Here is a 12,166-nt window from a genome sequence, read left to right as displayed (position 1 = left end):
AAAAAAAGAAAAAATCTTAATAAATCATATGTGAATACTAAAGGTGTTAAGGTTTATTCAAAGTCACTTAGAGATTATATATGTAACTGTAACAACAAATGTTATGAGCAAGTAAGTGTTGAAGAAAGGAAAATTATATTTAATAAATTTTGGGAGCTAGGGGATTACAACTCGCAAAACATAATGATTGGGACTACTGTCAAGGAATCTAAAGTTACACGTCATAGAGGTGAAGATGCTACCAAAAGATTATTCAGTAGAAAATATAACTTGGCTGAAAAGGAAGTATGTAGGAACTTTTTTGTACAAAGCTTGCGAATTTCTACTAGACGTATAGATACAGCACTTAAAAAAAGCGTTCTAACTCTTTCCTAGACAAAAGAGGCATTAAAGGGGGGCTCAATAAAATTTCTGATACCCGAAAAAATGATGTAGTAGAACATATTAATAAATTTCCAAAGTATAAAAGTCATTATTGACGAAACAATACAGATTCTTTGTACTTGCCAACTGATATTACGCTACTGAAAATGTATGATTTATATAAAAATGAGTACAGCAACCCAGTGTCCTTCAGCAAGTATAAACATATTTTTCTACAGGACTTTAATTTACGACGTAAACCACTCAGAAAAGATACTTGCAATCAATGTGATACACTTATTCTACAGATTAACGGTGCTAAAAATAGTACTTAAAAACATAAACATCAGGAAATTCATGAGGAACATGTGGCACTTGCAAACTTAGTTCAAGTTCAAATGAAAGACGATCTGAAGTTTGCAAACGAAAACAAGAGTTCAGAAACATTAACCTTTGACTTAGAGAAAACTCTACCTTTGCCGCGTATTCCAACTAACATCATGTTCTACAAAAGACAACTGATGTTATACAATTGCGGAATCCACAGTGGCAAGAGTGGAAAGGGCTTTTGCTATGTTTCGGTAGAGGAACAAGCTGGTCGAGGCGCTCAGGAAGTTTCGTCTTGTTTACACAAACACATTATGGCTAATGTTGACAACGATGTCACCAACTTGACACTATGGAGTGATTCGTGTGGTGGCCAGAATAGAAATATCAAGATAGTTCTTATGCTAAAAACTGTGTTAGAGGTCCACCCTAGCCTTCAAAATATTACTATGAAATTTTTAGTCTCTGGGCACAGTTTCCTGCCAAACGACAGTGAATTCGGTGACATTGAGTCTGCCCTAAAATTTCAGCAAAGACTTTACACACCTGAAGACTATATCAGTGTTATGAAGAATGCTAGAAGACGAAATATTTTAAACGTAGTAAAAATGGAATCTGTTGACTTTAAGCCAAGCCGCACACCAAAGAAACATGAAACGAAAAACATGAAACATGAAACGAAAAACATGTTTCTTGAAACTAAAACACTGCTAAACAAATCTCAAAGTCCGCCTACCAATGAAACGAGTGTGATTCATGCTCATGACACATTTTTATTTTCGCAGAGTCTCATAAATGGCCGGACGTATATTTGTTTAGCAGTGGTTTATTTCCATGAAACGTAATTTACGTTTCATGTTTCTTTGATGTGCGGCCTGCCTAGGTCTACAAGTGATATTGAAAAAACTATTGTCAACAGAAAAAAAGATACAACAAACACCAAGATAAACTGGTTAAAATTTAAACAAATCCGCATTATTAAAAATAAACCAATGTCTATCTACGTCAGTAACAACTACAGTAACGAATTTGTTGAAATAAATGTGCAAAAACGAGGAGTTGGCAGGCCGCCTTCCATGCCATCTTTGTTGAAAAGTCTCTGGCCAGAAGGAAAACCAATATCGCCTGAAAAGCTTAAGGATATCGCATCATTTCTTCATTTAATTCCGAATGATTGTAAAAACTTTTATCGTAATTTATCATCTAATGAAGAAATTGAAGACGATATTGATGGGTACAATGGGACGCTAGACTTTCAAATTGAAATTGATTAAAATATTACATTATGTTAAAATTAAACAACAAAAATATCCTGATTTTTTTCCATTACACTAGTATTGTCATAAATTATTTTAAAATTTCATTATTTTAGTTCAGTTTATTTTTTATATTTAAGCTATAAAATAATATTGGATTTGTCTGTATTTTTTACTTAGTTTTTCGTATTATTGTTTTCAAATAATTACAATAAAAATATAATCTAAAGAAGTTTGTGTTTTTATTTCCCTATTGTAAAATGTAATTAATTAATATGTATAATATGCAATAAGGAACCAATCACCATTTTTTGAGAATACCAAAGCAGTGAGCACGTAAAGGTTGGAATAAATTCATTTTCTCGAGAATGGACGATTTAAAAAAAAATCCCGAAACAGGTCAATATTTTTATTTTTAAATTGCCAGTTTTTGGCATATGTATCATACTAGTGACGTCACCCATCTGGGCGTGATGACGTCATCTATAATTTTTTTTTAAATGAGAATAGGTGTCGTGTGATAGCTCATTTGAAAGGTAATTCCATTCTCTATTCAGTAATATAAACATTAACATAATTAATTATACAGGGTGTCCAAAAAAAATTTAATTAAATGTATTGACATAAAAAGAAGAATGTGTGTAATTTATTTAACTCAAAATACATTTTACTGCTATCAGAAAACAGGAAATAATGTTTATTTGACAAATAAATATTGTTTTTTGCTTAAATTCAATGTTAAAGCCGCCACCCACCCACCTTCCTCTTGACAGTTTGAACAAATTAATTTAAGCGAAAAGCAATGATTATTTTTCAAATAAACATTTTCTTCTGTTTTCTGAGAGCAGTAAAATGTATTTTGGACTAAATAAATCACATTCATTCTTCTTTTTATGTCAATAAATTTAATTAAAAACCATTTTTTGGGCACCCTGTATAAATAATTATGTAAAGGTTTATATTACTGAATAGAGAATTAAATTACCTTTCACATGAGCTATCACACGACTCCTATTCCTATTTAAAAAAATCATCGATGACGTCACCACGCCCAGATAGGTGATGTCACTAGCATGATGTATATGCCAAAAAGTCGTAATTTAAAAATAAAAATTGACCTGTTTCGGGTTTTTTTTTTAGAATCGTCCATTCTCGAGAAAATGAATTGATTCCAACCTTTACGTGCTCTCTGTATATTATGTTAGTTTAAGTATTAACAATAAAAATTCTATCCCCTTCAAACACGGTACAACCTTCAGTAAGGTTGTAAGTTGTACCTGTAATTTACAACAGATAGCTTTGCGAAAACGTCTCTCCTGAAAAACACACTTTTTGGAGTTGAGTCCTTCTTGCATAACTACGTCCAGTTGTCATATTAACAAGAATATACGCAAAGCAAAAATATGTGTGAAATATATTTAAAAAGAAGTGGTCTTAAAAAAGTATGTACCATTACTTTTAGTATAGGAATGTATGCAAAAAACGTTTTCGTATAAATTTAGTAATACTAAATTTCCTAAAAAAAATTAAATGTTGGTGTTACGAATTATATCGTTACGAATAGTTACAGTTACAAACTGTCGCCGTTACGAACTCTCGCTGTTACGAATTGACGGCGTTACGAATTGTCCGTTACCATTTGTGGGTTTACGAACTGTCGCGTTACGAGATGTAATGGAACCGTTATGATATACAACAATTTTATCCTACTTTTTTAGATCTGAAAGTCGAACTGGTAACTCCTGACGCACTGAAAGCAAAAAGTAACGAGTTATATGATTTCTGTATAGACTGTAGTGGTAATGCAGCTGTGATGGAATATTCAGTAAAGCTTCTCAGATCGGGTGGAACATTTCTTTGTTTCGCTGTAGCTCCACCAGACGCTGAGATAAAGTAAGGACGGCTATATTAATATTTTAGGATTTTGATAAAAAATTAGTAATAATACCTATATAATCTTTCGGAACTACACAGAAATATTCAGGCTTGAAGTAAACTATATTAAAAATGAATAACCATTTTCAATTTCGTTGCAAAACGAAAATACAGCCGAACCATATTCCAGTCCAATCAGAGAGTGCTGCAAGCACCTCTACCGGTTTCGAAACTTATTAGTCTCTCATCAGGAGGCACATATGCTGCTCTCCCTGATCCAACCAAAACAAACCCCAGCGTGCAGTCCCGAATTGCAACGAACGAAATGGCATAGATGCCCTAGCGGCAACTGCTAGCAAAAGACTAAGTTTTCACTCTAATGGCATATAACATATCCCACCAGAATGAAAACAATGGGAACCTTCTCTGGTTACACCTCCGAGGCTTCTACAATTTGCAAGCCATACGGATGCTGAGACTAAGAAAGATGAGGGAATTCTACAATTTACAATTCACGTCACATCTGCTCAGCGCGGTAAAGTTCCAACGAGACTGGTTCCCTTCATACTCCACACAGAGTAAATGTAAATCAAAAATAAATAACCATTTTCAATTTCGTTGCAAAACGAAAATACAGCCGAACCATATTCCAGTCCAATCAGAGAGTGCTGCAAGCACCTCTACCGGTTTCGAAACTTATTAGTCTCTCATCAGGAGGCACATATGCTGCTCTCCCTGATCCAACCAAAACAAAGCCCAGCGTGCAGTCCCGAATTGCAACGAACGAAATGGCATAGATGCCCTAGCGGCAACTGCTAGCAAAAGACTAAGTTTTCACTCTAATGACATATAACATATCCCACAGGATGAAAACAATGGGAACCTTCTCTGGTTACACCTCCGAGGCTTCTACAATTTGCAAGCCATACGGATGCTGAGACTAAGGAAGATGAGGGAATTCTACAATTTACAATTCACGTCACATCTGCTCAGCGCGGTAAAGTTCCAACGAGACTGGTTCCCTTCATACTCCACACAGAGTAAATGTAAATCAAAAATGAATAACCGTATGTATTTAATACCCGTATGTAATAATAATGTATTTTCGTTTTGCAACGAAATTGAAAATGGTTATTCATTTTTGATTTACATTTACTCTGTGTGGAGTATGAAGGGAACCAGTCTCGTTGGAACTTTACCGCGCTGAGCAGATGTGACGTGAATTGTAAATTGTAGAATTCCCTCATCTTCTATGGTCTCAGCATCCGTATGACTTGCAAATTGTAGAAGCCTCGGAGGTGTAACCAGAGAAGGTTCCCATTGTTTTCATTCTGGTGGGATATGTTATATGCCATTAGAGTGAAAACTTAGTCTTTTGCTAGCAGTTGCCGCTAGGGCATCTATGCCATTTCGTTCGTTGCAATTCGGGACTGCACGCTGGGGTTTGTTTTGGTTGGATCAGGGAGAGCAGCATATGTGCCTCCTGATGAGAGACTAATAAGTTTCGAAACCGGTAGAGGTGTTTGCAGCACTCTCTGATTGGACTGGAATATGGTTCGGCTGTATTTTCGTTTTGCAACGAAATTGAAAATGGTTATTCATTTTTGATTTACATTTACTCTGTGTGGAGTATGAAGGGAACCAGTCTCGTTGGAACTTTACCGCGCTGAGCAGATGTGACGTGAATTGTAAATTGTAGAATTCCCTCATCTTCCTTAGTCTCAGCATCCGTATGGCTTGCAAATTGTAGAAGCCTCGGAGGTGTAACCAGAGAAGGTTCCCATTGTTTTCATTCTGGTGGGATATGTTATATGCCATTAGAGTGAAAACTTAGTCTTTTGCTAGCAGTTGCCGCTAGGGCATCTATGCCATTTCGTTCGTTGCAATTCGGGACTGCACGCTGGGGTTTGTTTTGGTTGGATCAGGGAGAGCAGCATATGTGCCTCCTGATGAGAGACTAATAAGTTTCGAAACCGGTAGAGGTGCTTGCAGCACTCTCTGATTGGACTGGAATATGGTTCGGCTGTATTTTCGTTTTGCAACGAAATTGAAAATGGTTATTCATTTTTTATTTACATTTACTCTGTGTGGAGTATGAAGGGAACCAGTCTCGTTGGAACTTTACCGCGCTGAGCAGATGTGACGTGAATTGTAAATTGTAGAATTCCCTCATCTTCCTTAGTCTCAGCATCCGTATGGCTTGCAAATTGTAGAAGCCTCGGAGGTGTAACCAGAGAAGGTTCCCATTGTTTTCATTCTGGTGGGATATGTTATATGCCATTATAGTGAAAACTTAGTCTTTTTTTTAAACTATATTATTGTGTCGTAATCAATACATACACAACATCTTAACCCATTGCCAAACAACTGCTTCAACAAGATTTTTGTTTAAAATTTGATAAGAAAAGTTGTCTGCATGTATAAAAAGTTGTATAATTATATTTTGTTATTAAAATACCTTCTATACGCTGACGATATAGTTTTAATCACAGTCACAGTAGAGAAAATGCGGAAACTAATAGATATTTGTCAAAAAGAGATACAAAATTTAAAAATGGAAATGAATCTCAACAAAACAAAACTTATGATAATAAATAAAGATGAGAAAAAAGAAAGGAATACTAATATAATAGTAAGGGAACAAGTAATAGAAAACGTCTCTACTTTTGAATATTTATGAAATATAATAACAGATGATGTCAAAACGGACATGACAATAAGTAATAAACTGAAGAATGCTACCAACGTGGATTTCTCTCTAAATAACACAATTTTTGGAAAGTCAGAAATAGACAATAAAACTGAGTGGTCGTTTGCCAAAAGCTGGTATGTTCATTTTTGATACTTTTCAGGAGAGCAAATTCAAATTCCTGTGACGTCTATAAAATCACAGTTTCAGAAATATCATATTTGGTTTTGAGTTTAATTTTGTTACAGCTATCCATATGAGTTTACATATTATAACCTAGCTACAAATTTTATAAAAATTCTCTAGTAATTTTGCAAAATGCAAAAAATTTGCGGGTCTAAGTGCAAATATCAGCTTTTGGCAAATGCGATGCCGCAATTGGTTTCAGTGGTGTAAATACGCTAGAAAGACTGTAATAATAAAAATAATGAAAAATAATAAATAAATTACAGTTAGCTCGATAAACGTATATCCGAAAATGCTTCGTTTCCGAATACGGGTGTTGAAATTTTTCTTACAAGCTGACGATTTTTTTATTGCTCTAAAACCGGTTGGGATATGTGAATGAAATTTGGTGGGTTTTAGGAGGTAGTTATTGCGCATTTCTTGACATACAACTAATAATTTTTTATTCACCAGTGGCGCGCATACGGGTAATGCTCTATATTTGTTTAAATAAAAAAGTACGCCAATAGGATATTTTAAATTAAAGATCATGTTTGAATTCCTCCTTCAATTTTTGACAAAACATCTATCTTCCATTTTTCATTTGATGCGTCGTTTTTATGATAAGTTTCTCTACATTCATAATAATATACAGGGTATCCAGAAACTCTCCCGACAAATGAAGACCGGAGATTCCTCATATGATATTAAAAAAATTTAACCCAATTTTCCTTGCCCGAAAATGCTTTCTAAGGGAGCTATCTGTTTAAAAATGGCGTCTTGTAATTAGTTTTTTTTTTAAATACATCCAGAACCCTTCTATTTAGAAAAACGAAAACTAGTACGCCTCTTTTTCTTCCAGAGACAAAACGATTCCATAAATTTTTAGTACCGGCCATAGGCGTCCGTTTTGGGTAGGCCAACGGTTATTTTATCCCATAACTTTTTTGTCTTAAACTTTTAAGCATTTTTACACTTAAATATTAAATTGTGAGGTATTCTAGTACTAAAAGGTACTCTTGCTTTAAGTCGGTAGGATATACCGTTTTCTAGAAAAAACGATCTGAAAATTTTTCGTTTTTGAACTTTAAAAAAAATTTGAAAAAAATTTAAAATTTTTTTCAGTAGAAACGATAAATTTGACCGACTTAAAGTAATTGTGACTTTTAGTACTAGAATATTTCATAACTTAATAGTCAAATGTCAAAAATGCTTAAAAATTAAAAACAAAAAAGTTATGAGATAAAATAACCGTTGACCTACCCAAAACGGACGCATATGACCCGTAGTAGAAATTCGCAATTGAGAAAATCGCTTTATCTCTGGAAGATAAATAAACGTACCAGTTTTCGTTTTTTTTTAATAGTTTTTTCTGAATTTTTTTTTTTTTCAAATTCGAAAAACGAATAATTTTCAAATCGCTTTTTCTCGAAAACCTTTACCTTTTGGTACTAGAATAACACACAATTTAATGTCAAAAATGCTCAAAAGTTTAAGACAAAAACGTTATGGGATAAAATAACTGTTGCCCTACCCAAAAAGGACGCCTATGACCGGTACTAGAAATTCGAAATGATTGGAATCGTTTTGTCTCTGGAAGGAAAATAGGCGTACCAGTTTTCGTTTTTCTAAATAGAAGCGTTCTGGAGGTATTTAAAGAAAAACTAATTACAAGACGCCATTACAACCTGTAGAAACTATGTCGAACACTTTGGAGTAAGTATTAAGGTGATTTATTTTTCATGAAAACGGCGCGTTGTATAAAAAAAATAAGATCAATATTTTGTCACAAATTAAACGAGGAAGTCAAAAATGATTTTTAATTTGCAATATCTCTTTAACGTTCTATTTTTTTTTAATTCAGATCGATACCCGTATGCGCGCCAATGGTGACTAAAAAAAATTCAACACCCTGTATCTCGTAACCAAGCATTTGCAAATTGTCATAATTTTTCATGTAGTTAGTCACCCCTTAAAGTTTGTCACATTTAGAAACACCCTGTATATAAAAGGTACCTCTACCTTCAGTGAGTTTTTATTTTATTTAGTATTCAGTATCCTTTTTATTTTTTGTAAATCTATAATATTATAATGTAAGCTTCCTAAATAAAAAAAATATTGCGAACATAATAGAGTTAAATATTTTTAAAACAAAATCTTTGTAGAAAATAAAAAAATACTGCTTCTAAGGCAAGCTGCACACCAAAGAAACATGAAACGAAAAACATGTTTCATGAAAAGAAAACACTGCTAAACAAATCTCAAAGTCCGCCTATTAATGAAACGAGTGTGATTCATGCTCATGACACATTTTTATTTTCGGAGAGTCTTATAAATGGCCGGATATATATTTGTTTAGCAGTGGTTTATTTCCATGAAACGTAATTTACGTTTCATGTTTCTTTGATGTGCGGCCTGCCTAAAGAAACAAGAAAAGTTCAAGAAGTATAGAAAAAAATGTCTGCCAAATGCTGATAATTCCAGGTCAAGTGTACATATCTGCTTTTGGCATGCGCAATATTTTATGACACAACTGACAAGGGACATATCAGCTTTTGGCAAACGGCCACAGAACTAAACTAAGAGTATACAAGAGCATAGTAAATCAGATAATGACATATGGGGCGGAAACATGGATTGTGCAAAAGAAACATGAATCAATGATAAAATGATTTCACCGAGATGAAATACATGAGAAGAATAGCTGGAGTTACGAAGTTTGGCAGATTTAGAAATAAAGTTATAAGGAGAGAGCTGGAACAAGAATCGATAATGAGGAAGATCGAAAACAAACAATTGAGCTGGTTTGACCACATACAACGAATGGAACAAAAGAGACCTAGGAAGACATGGATGGACCAGATCAAGGATGTAGGGGAAAGGCGACAGATGAGTATGAGAGATATGAAGAACCTGGTCACAAATAGAAGCGCATGGAAGACATGGATAAAAGGCGGAACCAGACATCCGACGCCCTGAAAGGCACTAAGGATTATGAGAAAGAAGAATAGGAGAAGTTATTAAAATACATAATATTATATATTTAAAAAGAGTCAAATGGGGAGTATGTCAGGTTACATAAATAAATACTAATCATAAATGTATGGAATATTTAAAGAAAAAAAGAGAAAATTATAAAATCTATATACATAATAGAAAAAAACAACAGCATGAACGCATTGGAGAGAAAAATCGAAAATGACAAAAAGGAAATATTTCAACTTAAAGACAAAAATGGGAATATAGTCTCAGATAGGCCACGTATATTACATGTACCTACGTGGAGAATAGTAATATAGACAGTAATAGAACACATACAGAAGGTACAGAATGCAGTATTGGAGGATACTGCATTCTGTAATATCATATCTAATACCAGATGCAGCGTGGATGAAAATTGAACGTATTCTCAAAAATATGAAAGATAATAATAGAGCCCCGGGGGAAGATGGGAAAGTCATCGAGACAATTAAATTAGGTGATCTTCTTTTGATCTCATGAATCCAAACACTTTTTAATTTATGTCTGCATAATGAAAACATTGCAAATAAATGGAAGACTTCAGTTACAATCCTCCTTTATAAAAAAAAATATGAAAAAAATATTTTTAAGAAACGCTTTTCTTTAGTTACGAGTGACTAAAATTAAACATATTGTAAAAAATCCTTTTTTTCTTCTTCTCGTTGTCCTTATGCCCTATAAGAGCGTCGGACTTTGGTATCACCTATCCATCTTTTACCCATTTCTTCCACGCCTTCCGGTCTCCTGCCATTTCCTTCATCTGTTGCACTGTTTTCCCTCTATTTGTCCCGATTTCCTCGATTTGTTCCATCGACCCCTTTCTAGGTCTGCCTCTTCTTCTTTTCCCCTATCTTTTGGCATCTGTCACCTTCTTTACTAGTCTGTTCTCGTTCATCCTAGTTATATGTCCAAACCAATTCAGTTTTCTTTTTTCAATTTTTTTCTCTATTGGTTCCTGACTGTGACTACTATGCCTACTCCTTCTTTTGCTCTAAGTTCTTTGTCTACCCCGGAGTAATACATCGTGTAATTTTCTGATATATTTTCTTTTTCTCTTCCACATTTCTTTGTTTCGTTTATACCTATCATTTGCATTTTAAATTCTTCCATTTCTTGCACTGATTCGCATTCCTTTCCTCTAAGTGATGTTAAATTCCATGTACCAATTTTCAAGTTGTTATTTTCGTTTATTCTAGTTTTTGCGTCTTGTCTTTGTTTCATTTCCACGTCAATCGTGCTAGCTGTTTTTTCAATGTCCTTTTTCTTTTGTCCATTTTCTTGTTGATTTTCCTTTCCTTCTATATGTTTTTCTTTATCCAAATTCCATTCCGTTGTCTTTGCGTTGTCGTCATCATCTTTACTATCGCTCGTTTGTTGTTTCCTTAGTTTTTTGGAACAGATTTCTCTATTTTTTCGTTTACTCTATTCCATCTCCACTCCTCCCCATTTATTGTAACTTGATTGTAACCTATTTTTACTTCTTTTCCCTTTTTCTTTTCGTCTTTAGCTAGTTCTCGGAGCTATTTTTGTATTTTCCGCTCTTGTTTCGTCATGTCGTTGTTAAGGAAGATTTTTTGATGTTTTGATGTTTTTTAGTTTATATTTGTTTACATGACTGTTTGCTTGTCTTCATTATTATATAGTTGGATGAGATAGTGGGATTCTCCTACTTTTATTACAGTTCTGATGTTTATTCCTAGCTGTAGATTGGTTTGTAAAAAGTTCTCCATGGCTATTTTGAGGTCTTTGATTTTTTGTATTAATATTCAGGCCGCTTACAACATTGTTATTTTTTCTTTTTTCTTTATCTATCCATTCCATATTCTGTTTTATTTGTGTTAATTCTGCTTTTATATCTTCATTTTTTTTCTGAGCTCCTCGTTCTCTTCTTTTAACTTTTTCATTTCAATTGCATATGATTTTTGGTCTTCTCTTATTAATTTCATCTCAACTTTTATTTCTGCTTTCATCTCTTGCATCAGATATAGTATTTTCTCGAGTTTTTCATCACTTGTTTTGGTGGGTGTTCGATACGTTTTCTTACTGTTTTGAAATATCTCGAAGTTTTCAGCCGGTCTTTTCTTGTTCTGATCATCTGGATAGTCGTCTGAGCTCATGGTTTTCTCGAGAAATCCCTTGCAGATCTTGGGCAATATTGGGCGTCTCAGGGAAACTAGCCGAGAAGCTACTCGGCAGCAAAAATCAACTAAAAAGCAAAAAATAAAAAAAATTGAAAAAATCTAACACATTCGCCAAAGAAAAGCGTGGCGCGTCTTCATCGAATAAACGGTTTTCGCGCCACGCTTTTCTTTAACGAATGTGTTAGATTTTTTCAATTTTTTTTATTTTTTGCTTTTTAGTTGATTTTTTATAATATGTTTAATTTTAGTCATTCGTAACTAAAGAAAAGCGTTCCTTAAAAATATTTTTTTCATATATTTTTATTTTTTACTTTTTAGTCTTACACTTT

The 12,166-nt window shown here is 33.8% G+C and overlaps 1 protein-coding gene across 1 annotated transcript in view; it reads left to right on the top strand.

Moving 5' to 3' along the window:
* The window catches only part of LOC114324346 (uncharacterized), a 71,570-nt gene that overhangs the window by 32,021 nt on the left and 27,383 nt on the right, over positions 1-12,166 (top strand). The window contains exon 5 of the mRNA XM_028272149.2: positions 3,665-3,839. Coding sequence (XP_028127950.1) covers positions 3,665-3,839 — 175 coding nt within the window. The remainder of the gene's footprint in view (positions 1-3,664; positions 3,840-12,166) is intronic.

The sequence above is a fragment of the Diabrotica virgifera genome, chromosome 3 (genome assembly GCF_917563875.1).
Source record: "Diabrotica virgifera virgifera chromosome 3, PGI_DIABVI_V3a".
NCBI lineage: Eukaryota > Metazoa > Arthropoda > Insecta > Coleoptera > Chrysomelidae > Diabrotica > Diabrotica virgifera.
This window is presented reverse-complemented; position numbering and strand designations above follow the sequence as displayed.